Genomic DNA, 18998 nt, shown 5'->3' on the forward strand with positions numbered 1-18998 from the left:
TATATATAATATATATATAATATATAGTACATATATACATATAAATAAAAATGTGCTTATTGACGCGATCCACGTGCGGCTTCTTCCAGTGCGCGAACTTTAAGCTCGCGCTCACGCTGTTGTCTAAAAAATACCCTTCGTTAGTCCGGGTACTAGTGCTGCCTTAAGTCATAACATTATGCAACAAGTCAGGCAAGCTGTGATAGATTTCAAGGAACGAACCTTAAGTATTCCTCGTGATGAGCTAAGATAGAATGCGGAGGGAATCGGTCACGCTCCATCATGAGATGCCGTTGTAGTTGTTCGTGATGCGCTGCCATATCCGCGTAGGGTCTTCCTAGGAGTTCCGCCGGATGAAGCGCTAAGGCAGGATCGCGTGGCATTAAACCGGGACGAGGATAATTAGCGCCGGCCGCAGCTGTGGACGAATATCATCATGTGCGTTATTAAAAAAAAGAAAATGAATTCAAAAGAATATTACTAATTCGTATTGTTGCGCGTACGATCCATTTTGAAAGAGTACTCGTGCTTAGCAAAAGCGTATTTCTCGTAATTTGTAAAGATAGAGAAAATCGCGCAGAATTTAACAATATAAACCCTTAAGCTACGTTTCCCAAAGTGTTACTAGTCATCTTCAGGCACACGCACATGCACACTCGCGCCTATTCCTCGACAACACTCACTCGCACTTGCACCTGCGACGGTGATAAGCGACTAGCCAGAGATCAGAGTCGAGCAACTGGAAAATCGCAGGCGTGCTGACGATTAACGGTACGAGAAAAAAAGGATCGTCTTGACCTAGACCTAGGCAAGTATAGGTAACATAGGACGATCAATGAGAAACACACGGGCTGCCGAACGACGAGGAATAAGCAAGAGCGGCGTTTTCTTAAAGGAGAAGCTCTTCAGGAAGCTTTAGAAGAAACATCCTGGTTGTGTTAGGACCTACCCGGCAGAGGAAATCCAGCCGCAGCCGCAGCGGCTTCCTGCTGTTGCTGAGCCTGTTGCTGGGCCTGTTGCTGTCCCGGATGTAAGTGCAAGTGCGTATGCGCATGCGTATGCGCGTGAGTGTGAGCATGATATTCGGGCGAGATGCCAGCCATTTGCAATCGGACCATCGGGTCAGCGGCCAGAGCCAGCCGTTCTTCCAGCTGGCCGTGGTGATGAGCCGCCACGGGATGGCCAGCCGCTCCACCCGCTGGCCCCCCGCCGGCTGCAGTCGGAATCCCTAAACGCGACAGCGCTTCGATCACATAACTCGAAGATCACAGATACGATTCTCATGCCCGATTTCTTCATCTCCAGCTAACTCGGATAAAATTATCTGAGAGAGAGGAAGGAACCACTCCTTTCAAATATATACCGCTAATTGTAATATAGAGAGCCAAGGTTAGCTATATGAACAGAGTTAACTGGCGCTGAAGAAATCGGCCATTAATTTTTAACAATTAGTCTACCTACGTCGCATCCCTCAAAGTTCTTGGCGCTCTTGATCTAATTATTCTTTTTCCCCGGCCTACCCGAGTTCTTTCTATTACATCTGCCTTTAGGCTATATTCTTAAGTCAATTCGAATTTTGAAAAGTACAAGTGATACGGTCGAACGAATATTAATTGACGAGTCTCTATCTCTACTGCCGAGATATCAAATATTAGCTTTGTCAACAATTACCTAGCCGTTCGAGTCGTTCTCTCTCGAGTTGACTCGGACCTGGTGGAGCTCCGTAGAGGCCAAATTGGTGTAAGGCTTGAGGCGGTCCAGAAGGACCTGGTGCCAGACCGGCGGCAGCATATCGACGATGTATCTCCAGCCAATGGGGATCGACTGGCGGCGCTGGCATCGGTCTGGGTGTACCCTTGAACAGTTCTTCTTTCAATCGATCGTTTAACTCTCTCTCGCGTAGCTCACGTATCTCGCGTTCCCTCTTCTCACGCTCTAGATGCTCCAATTCTAACCGCTGTGCCGCAGCTTCACGACCATAAATATAGTGCAACATCGGGTCGGGTGGAGCTGGATGTCTGGCGGGGGAGAAAGCGGCGTGCGGCCTAGCGTATTCGGATAGTTGTCTGAGTGCTGGAGTATCTGCATAGGAACCAGGACGAGCGGCATAACGGTCATAAGGCGAAACGACAGGTTCGAGAGGACCACGGCTTGGTGGTTTACATGCCTCGGGCTGTTTCTCGGGCGTCGTCATCTTTCGGGCCTGTTGCGCCGCAGCGGCGGCGCGATCGCGCTCCTCTCGTTCCCGCTCCGCTTGCTTTCGCGAGCGCTCCTCGCGTTTCCGCGCAAGTTTCGAATCTGGTACGGGTTTGAACATCAGGTCGGTGCGTGTACACGAGTTATTCTCACCGCGATTCCAATGCCTCAGGAAAATCGCTGATTGCGATCGGTGGCACTCGGAATCCTCGATACGCGGCTCTGGTGATGGTCCACGTGGACTAATGGGCTCCTCCGGTTCCGGATCCAAGTCTTGCTCGATCTTTGGCTCTTGAACAATCTGTGATTGCTGCGATTGTGGTGGACGATGATGATGGTGTGCGGAACTGGATGTTAGGCACGTAGCTGAGACAAGCGACGATTTGCGTTGACTACTATGTGAGCTATGCGACGAGGAATGGCTGTGGGAACTGTGAGAGGAGATAGTCAGCAGTTTGTCGTGATGTAAATTGGTTGGTTGCTGATGCATTGCACTGGATGAATGATGATGACTCGCGATCAGGTTCTCGCCTTCTTCTCTGCTTGCGACGCTCGAGCTAGTGCTAGCATGATGTGCCGTCATCATAGTACTGCTTTCTTGGCTACGCTGTGGCGAGGGTGGTGGAATGGCATGAGGTACGGGGCCGTAAGGATATGGCGTGAAGGATGGGTATCCTCCCACTGGCGCATATCCTGGATAGGCGTGAGGATGATATGGATGCATAGCGGTGAATAGCGAATGATGCATCAGCGGATGATGTGGATGAAAGGGATGTGCCATGTGCGGACTCGGCTGCTGCGCGGGATGCATCACTGGTTGTGGGATTGAACTAGGCGGTGGTGGTAGACTTGGAGTTGGTGTTGCCGTCGGCGACGCCGCGACCGGCTGTATCGATGGTATCTGACTTGTCGGCGGTATAGAGTGTTTGCTTGGAGTCGGAGGTTTGCTTATGCCATCCGGATCCTTTTTAATGTTGTCCAGGCTCGGACCAGGGAAAGAGGAGCTTTGGAAGCCCGGTACTTTGACCTCTTTTAAACTTTGCAGAGGATCTGGTTCCGGTGGTATAATCTCCTGTTTGATCTTTAAATTCTGTGGCTCCATCGGTGGCGTTCCGGCTAGATTGTAGATACCCACGGGCTTTTCCATTGGCAACATTCCGCTGGGCTGTATTGGTTGGAACAAACTGCTTGGCTCCGGTCGTTCCGGTTCGTTATTCTCGCTCGTTCGTTCCGGAATGCGTTCTGGCACCATACGAGAGTCGGGAACTCTGTTATCTCGAGTCCGTTCGCTTACTGACAATCTCTCGTCTGCCATCCTCTCGGCGTTTCTACTATCGGATGACATCACCGTCAACCCAAGCGGCTGTGACGGCGGACTCGGCATTGATGACATCTGACTGATTGGGCCACCGATACCGGCCGATACACTCTGTGAAATGTTGAGGTTCAACGGCGGTGGTCCCGTCATATTCTGTGGTAACGTTTGCGCGGAACTTTGTAAACTCTCAGTTACATGACTACGAAGATTCGTTGGTCCCATATTCTGCGCGCTAGGTGGAACGCTATTTGGCGCTATCTGCGATGGTATGCTCTGCGATAGATTCTGTGGCACGTTCTGCACTGGTAATGGCGGCGGTGGTGGTTGTACATATTGCATACTTAGACTTGTCGGCAACACACTAACGCCAGCACTACTTTGTTGTTGACTGGGCGATATCACTGGGATTTGTGAATTTGGCATAGTTGCCTGTGAGCCTACGCTCGTTATAATACTAGGTATAGTTTGCGACAAGTTACGAGCCGTAGCCGCCGAACTCGCATCACTGGATGCAGCTCCAATCTGCGCAGATGAGCTCAGATTCAGCTGAGTCGGTTCGGATTCCTTACCTATTTCTTCGTTGAACATCGTTGGTGACATCGTCGATTCGATCGGCATCGGTTCCAACTTCAACGGTTGAGTCATGGCTAACGGCACATCTTCTGTTTGATCCATCATCTTGCTTTGATCTACTGGTTCTTGATCAAGTAAGCTAGATGGCTTCTTCTCCAAATTGTGTATCACTGGTACTGATATCGGCAAGCTCTGTATCACGGCTGGCACCGGGGTTGACGCCGGTGTCGGCTCGGATGGCTCCTCGGGCGTCGTAACGGCTGGACTACTCACGGGCTCTTCTGTACTTGCTACACCGGCGACCGTTGGCGGCGTCGGTTGATTCTCGTTTGCGTCGCCCTCCGTTTCCCTCTCTGGCTCATCCATCAGGGAATTGCTGTCGGTAGTGAGAGATTCGGACGGACTGTCGGGCCGTTCGCCGCCGCCGCGCTTTCGCTTCTGTGCGTCTTTGTCCTCGTCGTTGCAGGCGTCGTCTACTTGACCTGAGCGTTTCTGACCCTTCTTGGGCGTATCCGTTTTGCCAGATTTCTTTTTACTTTTATCGGGCGTCTGTTGTTGCTGCTGCTGTTGCTGCTGCTTTTCCTGATCAGGCGTATCTGTGCCACCAGTTCGTCGCGGTCTCGCTGGTCTCGGTGTCTCCTTTGCTTTGTTCCGTGTGCGCATTCTACCAGGACTCTCAGGCGATTCCGCGGGCACCGGGCGGAACAAATAAGGTGGCGCAGGTGGGAGTTCCCCGGTTTTCTTTAGATGTGATCGACATTCTGCACAGAGTAACAATCGATCTTTGCCGGCTACCTGATAGTCCTTCGAGTTGGTGGAGAAACAGTGTTGGCACGAATGTGCCGTGCCGTTCGTGTTAGTATCACGCGAATCACTGTCTTCTTCCGAATTATCGTCTTCGGTCACAGAACTGATCTCACCACCGGGATTGTGACTGGCCGGAGTGCCGACCGGCACAGTCTCAGCCTCAGATACGGCCTCCTTCGCACTAATGTTGGCCGTTGGCTGTGTGTCCTTAGTTGGCGTAGGTACTTCTTCTTTAGGCGTGCCGGCGCGTGAGTTGCGTGTATTGCGGATTCGCCGCAAAGAGCTTTGCCTACGCCGCCGATGTGGCCGATTGTTATTTGCGCCCGGTGTTTTCTTCCATAAGTAATAGAATTCGACGAGCTCCGGCTGTGCAAAAAATTTATTACTGACACATGATACAATAGACACTTCTTTCTATCGAAATTAGTAACACATGGTATAATAGTAGACACTTCTTTATATCGTAAATCGTAAAACTTTCTCTCAGCATGACAAATCTATTAAATTAAAAAAAATTTTCTCTTATTTGTAATAATTAAAAAAAAATTAAAAAAAAAACAAAAATTGCTTATATATAAAATGATGTTTATTAATTAGAATAGTCCTATTGCTTTTTAATAATCAAAATTTTAATATGAAAAAAAATTGTATCTGTCAATTTTATTTCAGTAGGAATTACAAACTTTTAGAATGACAATCTTTGTAATAATTTGTATAATACATTCAGTTACACGTAAATTATACTGACAATTTTTGTAAAAATATATAAATAAGAAATGATTCATAAAAAATATTTTCATTTTACCGTTTTTCAGAATATTTGCTACTATAATCTTTGCACTTTTATATTCAATGAAAATTTTTATATTCATGTAGTCGGATTTTTATTCTCTATAACAATGAAATCTTTCACACTGCAGCACTACTCGTTTTTAACTAACTCAGGCGTAAAAATAATGAGTCATTCGCCCTACAATCCTGACTAAGCATTGCACGACATCTTTTTATTTACAATCGAAGATAAAATATGTGGATTGACTTTCAAAACAGCTAAAGGTGATCTGGACATATAAACAAATGATGTCTAAGGCGGTTCCAAGATACACTGCCAGTACTGAAAATCTTTAGTATATGTAATGTGAACCATAGATTAATTAACAGTGTATATTGGAATCTTAGGTATCTTTAAAACAATAGATAAATGCTCCAACAATTAGTTCTACCGAATGTAAAAGTAGATTATGGAGACAAATACTTTAAAAATAAAATATTTCAAAATTATTTGTTGTATTATAAGTTATTATATTATTTTTACTAAAATTTTTAATGTAATCACGTATTTTCTACAGTTATCAATTTTTTAAATCTCAATTGCATTAATTTAAATATAAAGGAAAGAAAAAAAAAGATAAAACAAAAAAGATCAAACTTACAGCAACCTTAACAGACAGGTAAGAAGAACAAACTGCCTAAAGAATAAAATTTACCGTATCTTTGTGAGGCAGAAGATCCTTCCTAATACGTGCAAAATTCTTTCCAAACTGCCGCAAACCCTTGACGAATCGCTTCTATGAGCAACGAAAAGAAAGAAAATCTATCTGTTAGAAAACTCTCCCTGTGGTCAATAAACGGTCAATAATGTTGACAGTAAAAGAACGAAGTGAACACGTACAGTTTCGTCTTCGGACCACTTCTTGTCGACGCTTTTCGGTATAGGACATTTGACGAGTGCCTGGAGCGCCCTACCAGGATCATAGCCAGAACTGTGAAGGGTGTCCAATGCGTTGATGGTAGTGTCGTCTCGAGAGGCAGCCACGCAACCATCATCTGGAGAACCGCCGTCACACATACCGGCGAACGCGGCCATTGAACGGGCCGCCCTCAAGTACATGAGCAGATCCCCGTCCAACGCCATGGCTGGTACCCATTTTAGCTCCTCGCGCTCCTTGGAGAATTCTGGATCGGGTGGCAGCTCTCCGGGGGGTATACCCGGCCGATACTCAGGCAAACGGGCCTGACAAGAAACCAACTCCTGTAAATCCCAAAATTCGGGATTGCGCGCGGTTAGCACCAATGATGCCAAAGCGAGTTAGTTAAATGTCACATATCGACTTGTTTTTTCAACACGGGCTAACTAATCGCTCTCTACGTCCCAATTCTTCTTTTTTTTTTTATTCTTTACATACGAAAGGTACCAATAACGAAGCTATACATTTTTTCTCAGTCAACTTCCTCTTTCAATATCTTATAAGAGAATAAAAAACTATGTCTTAATTTATAATCTCCCTTTTTTTTGTTTCTAAAAATGCACACGAGACAGATATTCGCAAGCAAACACTTCATTAACGCGATAATCAGCTAAACTGTCCCTGATGATTATGTGTTAAAAATAGAAGTTACAATCTGCATTTAATGCAAGAAGTATATAAGTTGCGTAATGTACCGTTTTACAAAGTCATGATTCGCGACGAATATAATGATAAGTTTGCAAAACGTACATAAAAAGAGGAAGAAAAAAGATAAATGTAGCTGCTTATTAATCACAGATGCAAAACATCAAGTAACAAATGAAAATAAAAAAAGCTTCACATCTTCGCACGTTTGATGATGATTTTAATTTGATATCGCTTCAAGTATATCTCTCATATCTGGGATATTCTGCACATTAAGAAGCATTCGAAGTGAAAGGTGATTTCGCTAGGGCTCGGGACAGTTCGTACAAACGCTCGTGCTCACAGATGGTTCAAGTAAGCAATCGCGAATAATTGTTGTATGCCAACGGGTATATAAATAGTGCGAAGGCGCGAGTTGATCCGCTTCGATCAATTATTTCACCGTGACTGAAAACCACTCCAAATTAAGAAAGTGTCATCTCATGCTCAAATAAATTGCAATTAAACCATCTTTATGCATCGGCTCCCAAGTATGTATTTCACGCACCGCGCGTTGTGTTGCTTGCAAAGAAAGATTTTCCGCCGGCTTATTCGCCGAGTATGGCGATCGTTCGTGTGATACAACAAGTATCGCAGGAGAGCTTAACGAATACATTTCATGTATTGCAGACGAGACGAGGTCTACACCTGAAACATTCGAAGCTCTTTAATGCGTGATGCGTTAGTTGAACCATCGGATGGGAACCGGAATGCGTGAGAGTCCGATCTTATCTTGGTAATAATTTTTAAAAAGTTTTACATAAAACTGCCACTTAAACGTGTCGATATGTCTTTCGCGGCTTAAACGTTCCCCGATTACCATAAAGTGTCCCCTCACAAGAATATCCTCGGATTTACATTAAACACGTGACATTTACTGTCGCAGAAAATATTCGGAGATAGCGTGCGATGCGAAAGAAATGGAAGTTTTCTGCATGGAGTATATGCCGATCCCGGGTACATACTTTATCGGTCTTATTGTTGAGAAACTTTAAGACTGATCCGCGTACTTCATATTTTTCAGATTAGATTACATACGCGCGCGCGCGTGTGTGTGTGTGTGTGTGTGTGTAGAGTACATTTTTCTGCATTACTTTTCGAATCATCCGTACGCGCGTGCGTATCTGCTTAAACATGTGTATACGCATATACACATGTATGCCACGTATACGCGCGAACGAGCATTCTTTTTACATTTGTTTATATTTATTTGATTCATTGATGTAAAGAGCGTGTGAAGATCCTCACAATCTTTCACTTTCTTTGTTCAAGAAACAACCTGTCACTTTAAAACTGGAGAATTACATTTTACTTGATGCAATAAGAAACGCAATTATCTCTCTAATGTAGGTGCACAAATGACTTTTCTCATAATTGTATATTATTTTCAAGACAGCTAATGATTCCAACATCACTTAATCCAGCATGGATTATGCAGATTAGCATGTGTTACGATACATAACATGAAAAGATCAACCGATCAAAGTCTTTCATTTCATAAAAAAGAAAGAAATGAAGGACTTTCATGCTCATTTCCGTAGATATAGATTAAAGATTTATTTTTTTTCCACCCCAAGTTCTGAACTGATGTACACTGATGTAATAAGTTAGAGTGAGACAGTATAGTTTTTCACTCTAATTTATTATACTAGTTGAGAACTACTTCGGAATTCTTCGAAAAAGAACAAACCTTATCTTTAATCTCGGTTCTACTTGCTCTTTATCTTTTTCTAAAGATTAGAAAAAAATGAAGACTAAGTTGAGCCAAGATTAAAGTTAATCTACATTGATGGAAACAGGTATAAGTTTGGTAACGGTTTGTTTTCTTATGCATTATGCGTTATGCAAGACTTTGTCTCTCCTTTGTAATAAGACACAAAAGGCTTTTAGTCCATACATAGATTGCTTTTCATTCGGTGACATAAATCATCAGAAGTGTCGTTCTTTGTTACTTACTGGAATACAAAAGAAAATAGAACGTTTGTGTCGACTTGAATTACAAAATGGAAAGCACTCATAAAATTGTAATAATTATACATATAAAATGATTTCATAACAATGTTCGATTAATGTAGGGAGAATGATGATTCGAGATTGTATCCACACATGCCCTTTACCTTACAACAAATGTTTATACTAATAGCAAGCCTCGAGATAGGCACATTGTGCAAAACAATTAATTAGCAAGAAAGTTTTTCAAGATATATATGGCAAACCTGATGAGAAGGGCCAACCCGAATCTCGCCCTGGGTGCCAGCAGACATCTCCCCCTCCTCCGAAGCTCCTCCGTCTTTCTCCAGCGTTTTGAATGGCTTTGATCTTGGATTTTCAGTAAATTCCTATCATCCACCCCCTGAACCGTATAGTTATGCCATCAATATGATTGAAAGACGATATGGCAAAAACATATACTGCTAACATGCTCGCCTGGGTATCTTTGTAAAAGATAAGAAAACTACATGTATGCATTGGCGCCTTATTTACAGAGATAATGTAATGGAACTCTTGATAATTTTTTACAGCCTTAGTGTAAACCTAGCGTATTTGCATACTACTGATTTGCTGGTATCAAATGAAAACATAGGAAAGCGGTTGTTGTTTCAAAACTGTTCAATATCAAGGAATCTATTGTACGTATTGATGAATATCCTCGAGTCAGGTATTAATAAAATTCCAATATAAGTTACATTAGTTAAGTTACAGATATGCTCGAAATAAAAATTTCCTGATGCAAAGCACAAATGCAAGATATCTACCCCAACCGATTCCTCTTAAGGTCTACAAACTGAAATAAATAATAAGAAATAAATCGCGATAGATATATTTCTAGATCACTAATATAAAGTAATTTACAAAAATAGAAGATCAGTCTGTATAATCTGTTATATAATATATAATTCAATTATATGTACATTACACAAAATTATTTTATACATATTGAATTATATAATATATAATTCAAAGAATTTTACTACCTACACGTCTCACATTATGTTTCTCTCTCTCTCTCTCTCTCTCTCTCTCTTTCTCTCTCACACACGCGCACACACTCTCTCTTTCTCTTTCCTTCGTGGTCTTGAGTCACGGTGAAAGCGGCAAACAGGCTAATTAACAAGCGCGCAAGCTCGAATGCCTTCGACGAGGAGGACGATCGCGACGGTCAAAGTCGTGATTCTCGATCGCGGATTTCGAATTTCTCGCGGCGGAGGTGTGAAAAATTCTTCGCAAATGCGTCGCGTAAACGAGCGAACGCGCGCGCGCGCGCGCACGCTCGTGATTATTGTCACGCGCGATCGAGATCGGATCGACTCGACGCGATTGTCGCGTCGCGTCCACACGTATACACACGGTGCGGTGGCCCCAGGTGGCCCCAGGTGGCCTCGCGGGGAATCCTCCGAACTGACTCCACGAACTCACCCCTGCTCACTCGTCTCCGCGCTCCGGCGGCAGCCTCCCTCAGCGATGTGCACGCGTCATCGTTCCTCCGAGGACGATCGCGCCTCGCACCTTACGCGCTCCGTGTGACGATGCAGGGCGGCCAACGCGCGCGCGAGCGCGGTTGGACGAGTGCGGAGGGCTGGTGCAACTCCACGTGAGGAAAGGCCCCACTTGATGGAGGCGATGACAATGATAATGACGGCAACGGCTGCCGCGATTCTTTACGTACCTCCTGCCCAAGTTCAGTATCCACAACACCCGAACGCGACGGCCATAGTGCGGCGCACGGTAGCGACGCGACTGGCCGTACTCGAAAACCAGTGCCGATTTCGCCCGCGACTTTGAAATTTAAATTTCGACGACCTTGAAAAGCATATTGTCCTTGCTTTGCTTATTATTATCTCGTTTCTCATCCATTCGATCATTTATAAAGCTCGTTTGAGATATCTTTGGTTTTTATTTAAGGTCTTATCTTATGTAAGATTTTCCGGATGAATTTTGTGTCGAGATTATTGCTGCGTTGACTAATGTGTCGACCAATGAAATGCGCGGTATAGGAGTCAAATTGGAAATTGTTGCAGCTACGTTCGCTCACGCGATTAAGCGTTTAGGGTGAGTCCACATGACAATCGGAATTTCGAAAAACCAAGGTGTTTAATTTGAATTTTCAGCGCGTCTAGTGGCTGCATTCGTTTTGTCATTCACAATGCTTGTGATCAATTGTCCTTGTTTAATATTTATTAAACAAGGATGAAACGATGCTTAAAGCATTATGAACGTTATGAATGTTAAAACGAACACTATATTTGTATTTACGTTTCTTTTGAGCGTCTAAATTGTTCAAATCGAACGAAATTGAAATCTCGGAGAAGTAATATAATGAAGATCGACCAATCAGAATAATTTAAGTTTAGCTTAATTTAAGTTTGTTTGTATAAAGATACATTTTCATGAGCTGCTCAATGCTTTCACCTGCCATTAATGACAAAAAATATCACTTGATCAAAATTGAACGTTTGATATTCATCAATTTTGGCCACGTAATTCTTTTTGTCGCTGAAACGGTTATTGATTTGAGTTGAAAATGTATCTTAACGCGCTCATTGCTCAATCATGGTTCATCCTCAAATTTGTTTACATCATGAAACGTAATTGGTCAGATCAACGTGTGGTTGTTGTGACGTTGAATCACAATTTGAACAGACTTCCCCGAATACAACTTTTCTCGACTTCTCTTTCTCTCGAATTCATCATCTTTACTCGAATAAAATAGAAGTTTGACGTTATTCCGTAGAATACGTATATACGTAATGGCAAATGTAAAGAACGAAGTGAAAACTGCATTGGTGTTGCTCGCTGATGGAACGGAGGAAATGGAGGCTGTGATAACTATCGACGTTTTACGGCGCGCCGGAGTACGTCACTTAGGATAATTGATTCTTTGGCAGAAAATAAACAACATATATGCATTATTTCTCCTTATTTTTTTATTATTCTGAAGGGATTACATTTCATCGTCTGACGTTGTCGGTATTTTTTTTATATGACGCTCCAAAATGATCAATTATCCTCTGTCTTATAATACTCTCTAGATTCTTCGCAAGAATTAAATTACAAGATGTATTATACACAATGAATGCTTTTTATTTAGTAATGCAAATCGAAACATTTTATCTTTTTTAGCACTTTAGTGATTAACAGAAAATAAAACGACACTTTTGCTGATTTGTGTTATCAAATTGGACATATCCAATATACATACACATATATGTATACATATATATACATATATGTACACATACATTGCTCATTTGCTATAATACATTTTAGAAAAACTAATTTTTTTTCCAAAAAATGAATTTAAATTTTTAAATATTTTGAATCATTAAAATTTTGTAATATTAATTTTGAAATATAATTCTAGTATAATAACTATTAATTCTTAAGGAATTTTTTTTCTTTTTTTCTTTATATTTCCATTTTTTTGGAAGCAACTATAAAATAATTTTCGAATAATGTCATGTGTTGTAGAAAATGAATGAGATATATATTATATATTTTTATTTATGTAATTTTTAATCAATTTTTAATAAGAAATTGTGTGTTTTGTTGACGATTGTTTTTAAATATTTTAAATATTGCTTGTATTTGTTGATAAAAATAAGAGTTTCTTGATGATTGTTTTCAATTATATATCAATTTACAACTATTTAAGAACAAAAGATTTGCTAATTAAACGAATTAACATATTCGAATAGCTATATTGAAATAAGATAAACAGTAATAACTTGCTCATTATTGAAACTCAATATCAACAATATTAAAATTTGGCCAAAGACAAGCGAAAAAATTAAGATATTCTAAATGAAAAAAAATTAAGATGTTCTATATTGAAATATGTTTGGATAGATCACAGTTATTGCAGCTGGTGTACAGGACAGCAAATACGTGAAATGCAGCCGCGACGTCAAGATCTGCACAGATGTTCCATTTAGGGATGCTCAGGAGAAGAGTTACGATGTTGTTGTTTTGCCTGGTGGTCTCGGTGGAGCTAAGACATTTACATCTGTAAGTTTGACAGTGTCTGATTTTGTTATGATGTAAAGTGTAGCTAATAAAATTTGTCTTGTTAGTCGGAGGAAGTTGGGAGATTGTTACAAAAGCAGGACAAGGAGAACAAATTAATAGCAGCTATCTGTGCAGCTCCTACAGCTTTAAAAATGCATAATATTGGCAAAGGAAAACGAATCACCTCTTACCCAAGTATGAAAAGAGATCTGTGCGATTACTATGACTATCAGGATGATAAGAACGTTGTAATTGATGGTAATAATTGATTTACCATACATTTATTATGATATTAATAATTTCCAATTAACAATCTTTAAGAATTTGATTTCTGTATTTTATTCCTATTGATATTGATAATAATTTTACAGGCAATCTCATAACTAGCCGAGGACCAGGAACGGCTTTTGATTTCGGACTAACTATTGTTGAGATATTAATAAATCTTAAAGAAGCTACGGATGTCGCGAATAAGTTACTATATAAATACGAAAGCTGTATAAATGTTGTGTAAATTTCTTCAGACACTTTGTAGTTATGACTATAAAGTGTTGGTGTGTAAGTTTGGTGCTTTCTAGCAATAAATAAAACACAGTGTTACTGTGTCGCACTATGTACAGTCATACACATACTCTGTGCACAATATTGAATGTTGCTTAGCTTTTTTATTTCACCATCACAGTGAAATAAAAAGGTTTCGTACATTTATATCCGAATATATCCGAGTATAATCTTAAAACCTCTTATTAGAGTATCACTTTTAGAAAAATAAGTGATAATAAAATGTAAAAATTTGATATTCGTGAAATGATAATAAAATAGTCGAACACAATATTTTAATAGCGTATGCTCGTATCGATTTGTTTGTATCACAATTGGAAAGTACATAATCGTACATGTGTTGCCTGTGTTCATTGCTAGAAAGCAGAAAAATTTATATGCTCTAAACGCACATACAAATTAAAAATGTAGTTGTTACATTTAAATAAGAAATTATATGTAATATATGTAATATATACAATTATATGTAATATATGCATGATATAATTAAATATATGTACTAAATAAAATGTACTAAAGCAAAACAGTAAAAACTCTTTTAATTATACTTGATAGATAGTTAGATGCGTTTTAATTTAAGTGATATACAAGAGATGCTAAAGACTCATGCTATTTTTAATTCACAAGTCTTTAATGCGGGATCCATATAGCATGAAATATTAATGTGAATCATCTTTTGAAATATTTGAGAAATTGAAATATTTCGCAAACATTTATAACATTAAAAAATATTACATTAAAACATTTTTAAAACATTAAAAAATATTACATTAAAACATTTCACAAAAATATTTTAGAACCATTATACAAATGTTATAAGAAAAAAAAAAAATTTCAAATTAAAGCTCTGATTTCTTGAATATAATTATGTTTCACAGAAATATTTTAAAAATTTCTGAAATATTTCAAATCGTGCAATTTTATAAATATTTCATTTGCTATATGAGGAAGAGAGAGAGAGAGAGAGAGAGAGAGAGAGAGAGAGAGAGAAAGAAAGAAAGAATGAGGGCAAGAAGTGCGGCCATATCGAGCGGGAAGTCCAACGATTCCACCATCGACTACTCTCAACAAAACTACGTCCGTATACTCCATATCCATCTATATCCCCGTCCTTTCAATGCGACGCGCTGGATACCGACAATTCGAACGGGCGCGTAAATTAACGCAGTCACGATGCGAATGATTAGTGCGTGCCGAGAGGCGCGTCAGTGATGCCCGGTTTAGGGGGAAGTATTTCGCACGATACGAGTCCACCTCCCACGCGCGCCCTAATGTCCGATGGGGATCATGCGGTGCCCGAGCAAGTGGTGAAAAGGTTCGTATTCAGATCACGAAAGGTGCAGGGCTGCGCACAAGACGACGAGCACGAGGAGAGCCTGGAGATCCTCATACCTGAGGTAAGGGAACAACTTCGCGCGCGAGTTCCTCGCACGCCCGCAGTATTTCCGGCACGCGCGAGCTACCGGTGTTACATGCTTCTTGGTTAGATCGCTCCGCGAAAAATCATTTCGTTGATCTACAATTATTTCCGGAGAATTTTCGCGAAATTTTCTCGTTCACCTTTTTATTCCGTTCAATTCATTTTTTTTCTTTTTCAAAATTGTCAATCTGCAAATTTTTTCGTGAATTTTTCACGAATTCATAATGAGCGTCAACATTACTATTCCAACACACTGGCGATTATTAAACCACACATTAATATGTGAGGGCAATTTATTATTACTTGTATATATATATAAAATTTTGTATTTCCTTAGAAATTGTTATTTTTATGCTGTTATAAGATCTCAGAGTTTTTCAAAATGACTATTATATAACTTAGGCTTTAGATAGCAGATAGATTTCAGCAGTTTCAATCTCTAGAATAATAAATCTCTAGAATAAAGTCTAGGTGTTTTCAGTGAATATTCTGGTTCATATATCAATAGATTGATTAATAACATTAGTGATTACTATTTTTTTTGTTAGTGATCTTTGAATGAGAAGTAGATATCTTCTGTCTCACTTTGTTTGAATAGAATAGTTATACACTGACCTAAACTAGGAAATAATTTTAATCTTTCTGATAAAATTAAAAATAATTCTTAATGTAAATCAATCTTAGTCTTAATAAACTAATACACATTAATTTAAGACATCTCTCATTCTCAGTTCTTGATTTAACACTATTTTTTCATCATCACATTTCCTATGTTGCCTAATGACATGTTCAAGATTTCATATCTGCAATCACAATGCTCGACATAATTCTTTTTCATAAGTGAGATATCTAAATTAAAATGATTCATTCTAATTCCATTAATGAAGAAAACATAATATCGTTCTGCATTAATTTTATGAAACCACAGCTTAATCTTTTTTATATCAAAAATTCTTAAAGTACATTCTTGAAGTACTTCCTTTGTATAGCATCCTTCACAATAGAGTCTTACTGATTCCAGTTGCTGCAGGCTAATTACAGTTTCAATACTTGGCCCTGCGCACCTGTACTTGCCTGGTATCTCTGGGAGCACAGGGAAAACTTGATTGACAAGCGGGTTCTGGAGATAGGAGCCGGTACTTCGCTCCCTGGTATTCTCGCCAGCAAGTGTGGCGCGATTGTGACTTTGAGCGATTCGGCGAGTCAACCAAGAACTCTGCAGCACATCAAGAGGTGTTGTGAGTTAAACGGGGTCGCGGATCAAGTTCAAATCGTCGGCATCACCTGGGGCTTATTCTTGTCCAACTTGTTCTCGCTTGGACACTTAGATTTAATCATCGGTTCGGACTGTTTCTACGAACCTACCGTGTTCGAGGATATAGTGGTCATTGTGGCATTTTTGTTGGAGCAAAATCCTTGTGCGAAATTTCTTTGCACTTATCAGGAACGCAGTGCCGATTGGTCTATAGAACATCTGCTGAATAAGTGGGGATTGACGTGTATGCACATAGCACTGGACAATCTCGGTACAAATCCTGATATTAATTTACACGAATTGATGCAAGATCATACAATACATTTGTTAGATATACAACGAGCGGTATAAGCAAATCAATCTCTTTTTCTTACCATGATCGTCGGGAAATACATAATTAATATTGCCAACATTCCTTGGACAGTAAGTCGTCACGAGCTCTGGCTATATTTCTCCCAGTTCGGTTGTGTGACAAATACTTTTATAGCATTCGATAAGCTAACTGGTTTGCATCTGGGTTATGGAAACGTAATATTCTTAAAGAAGGAATGCATGAATGCCGCGCTCGAACGTAAGCATTCTTTAGAAGGGAAAGATTTAGTCGTATACAAGAAAAAAGTAATTGATTAGAGTTAGTTACTTTATACTTTTAATTGGAAATATATCGCGCGAATTCGATAACGATGGCTGAGAGCGACTTAGAAAGCGAGCCCTTGACTGATCTAGAGGAGACATTTAACAGAGCTAGCAAATATCTGCAAACGTTGGTGTCAGAGTTAGATTCAGGTCAGCTGCTTGCATTTTATGGTTTGTACAAACAAGCTACTGTAGGACCGTGCGACATCCCGCGGCCCAATTGGTATCAGATGCAAGCCAAGCACAAATGGGAAGCATGGAAGAATCTTGGAGATATGAGCCGCGAGACCGCGATGACAAATTACATCCATGGACTCGAGAAAATAAATCCGACGTGGGATGAGGAAGAGACAAAAGCCGGGTCTCAAAAATGGATTGTTTTTAGCAAGTTGTCGTATGGAAGCGCGGAATTGAATGACGAAGATAAAACATTCTTAGATTGGATCAAGGAGGGCAATGAGGCAAAGGTGCAAGAGTTTTTAAATGGCGAACCCGCGCTCGTCAACAAGCCAGACGAGGAAGGGATGCATCCCATACATTGGGCTGCGGATCGCGGCTATCTCGGAATCTTGGATTACTTGATTAAGAATGGCGCGAATGTAAACTCGCGGGATCAGTACGGGCAAACGGCCCTTCACTACGTGGTAAGTTGCGATCACGTAGATGCGGTGAAGTATTTGCTTTCAATCGGAGCTCAGTCAAATATAGCGGATAACGACGGTATGACACCCAAAGAAATTGCGAACGAGCAGATCGCAGCTCTTTTATAATACTAACATTATGCTGTACACTGCGTTTACAATTGTTAATTTTGTTTGCATATATTAATAAATCCTGTATACTGATAATTTCACATGGAAATCATAAAGTGCGTTGTCTTACATTACATTAATCCATTCCATTCTAATAGAGTAAATCTTTATTTATGTACAAATAAACTCCTCTAATAGTCCATTACATTCACAGCCTAAGCACACCTTAGGTAAATGCGTGATTTGTCATTAGCTAGATTTTTATAATTCGCTCACTGCCTAATCAATATTATGAGCGATAATGCAAAATAAGCACACAGAAAATTTGTAGAGAATGCAAGGTTTGTTATTATCAATAATAACAATAAAACAGAAATCTAAAAAATGACAAAAAACGATGTCAATTTCTTGTAATTATATAATTTAGAAGTTTGTTTTTCGTCAATATGGCTTACTCCGATAAACTCTTATTTCTTACATTTCCATAAAATATAATCATTGTTAACGTATTATATCTATCTTTTAATCAATAATACTGCATTTGCTTTTTTTAACGAATAACTATATATATTTCATCATGTTCATTTTAATTGTAAAACAAAAATTTTATTAATTCATTGCACGAAATTTTAAACAAAAATTTTTTAACAAATATACATACTCCGAATTATTCTCGAATCTTTAATATTAATTTATTTTGTAATATGGTGATATATATTAATCTATATATATGTAATGATCCACATGCTAATTTTTTACATTTGACAAATCTAGCATTCTCAATGAAACACAATACAACAAACTCGAGATCTTTTTCCCACGTATTTTAAAGTAAATTTTACTCAGCGTAAAACTCCAAAAAATGGAGTAACTATCGACACTGCTCAATTAAAATGCTGAGATTAAAAATTTACGTATAACAATTTTTAAAAAAACGTCAAATTCAAATTTGATCTATTATATAAGGACACATAATTATGATATAATTATATGAAAATGATTGACCAATCTCTTGATATATACATCTTTATATATATATATA

At 39.7% G+C, this 18998-nt stretch overlaps 4 protein-coding genes across 10 annotated transcripts; 3 read left to right on the plus strand and 1 right to left on the minus strand.

Moving 5' to 3' along the window:
• Positions 1-56: 56 nt before the first annotated feature.
• On the minus strand, positions 57-11052 carry LOC108686236 (arginine-glutamic acid dipeptide repeats protein). 7 transcript variants are annotated; one of them, XM_018191420.1, is made up of 8 exons: positions 10994-11052; positions 9543-9761; positions 6567-6926; positions 6382-6462; positions 1672-5260; positions 950-1228; positions 223-418; positions 57-123 (listed from the first exon to the last, which is right to left on the minus strand). In XM_018191420.1, exons 2-8 carry the CDS (start codon positions 9588-9590, stop codon positions 57-59), a joined length of 4620 nt encoding a protein of 1539 aa, XP_018046909.1. In that variant the 5' UTR covers positions 9591-9761; positions 10994-11052. The 7 variants fall into 7 exon arrangements, with proteins under 7 accessions (XP_018046909.1, XP_018046910.1, XP_018046912.1 ...); XM_018191421.1 differs by having other exon boundaries at positions 9543-9679; positions 10744-11052; XM_018191423.1 differs by having other exon boundaries at positions 6567-6908; positions 10744-11052.
• A 907-nt stretch (positions 11053-11959) lies between these two features.
• Positions 11960-14419, plus strand: LOC108686204 (protein deglycase DJ-1-like). The gene is made up of 4 exons (XM_018191364.1): positions 11960-12179; positions 13174-13332; positions 13398-13590; positions 13704-14419. The coding sequence occupies exons 1-4, from the start codon at positions 12075-12077 to the stop codon at positions 13844-13846; spliced, it is 600 nt and encodes a 199-aa protein (XP_018046853.1). The 5' UTR covers positions 11960-12074; the 3' UTR covers positions 13847-14419.
• Positions 14420-14953: 534 nt separating this feature from the next.
• Positions 14954-16974, plus strand: LOC108686182 (methyltransferase-like protein 23). The gene is made up of 2 exons (XM_018191326.1): positions 14954-15290; positions 16335-16974. The coding sequence occupies exons 1-2, from the start codon at positions 15105-15107 to the stop codon at positions 16917-16919; spliced, it is 771 nt and encodes a 256-aa protein (XP_018046815.1). The 5' UTR covers positions 14954-15104; the 3' UTR covers positions 16920-16974.
• A 204-nt stretch (positions 16975-17178) lies between these two features.
• On the plus strand, positions 17179-18068 carry LOC108686183 (acyl-CoA-binding domain-containing protein 6-like). The gene has a single exon (XM_018191327.1). It carries the CDS (start codon positions 17252-17254, stop codon positions 17972-17974), a length of 723 nt encoding a protein of 240 aa, XP_018046816.1. The 5' UTR covers positions 17179-17251; the 3' UTR covers positions 17975-18068.
• The last annotated feature ends 930 nt before the right edge of the window (positions 18069-18998 follow it).

Source organism: Atta colombica, unplaced genomic scaffold (genome assembly GCF_001594045.1).
Source record: "Atta colombica isolate Treedump-2 unplaced genomic scaffold, Acol1.0 scaffold166, whole genome shotgun sequence".
Classification (NCBI taxonomy): domain Eukaryota; kingdom Metazoa; phylum Arthropoda; class Insecta; order Hymenoptera; family Formicidae; genus Atta; species Atta colombica.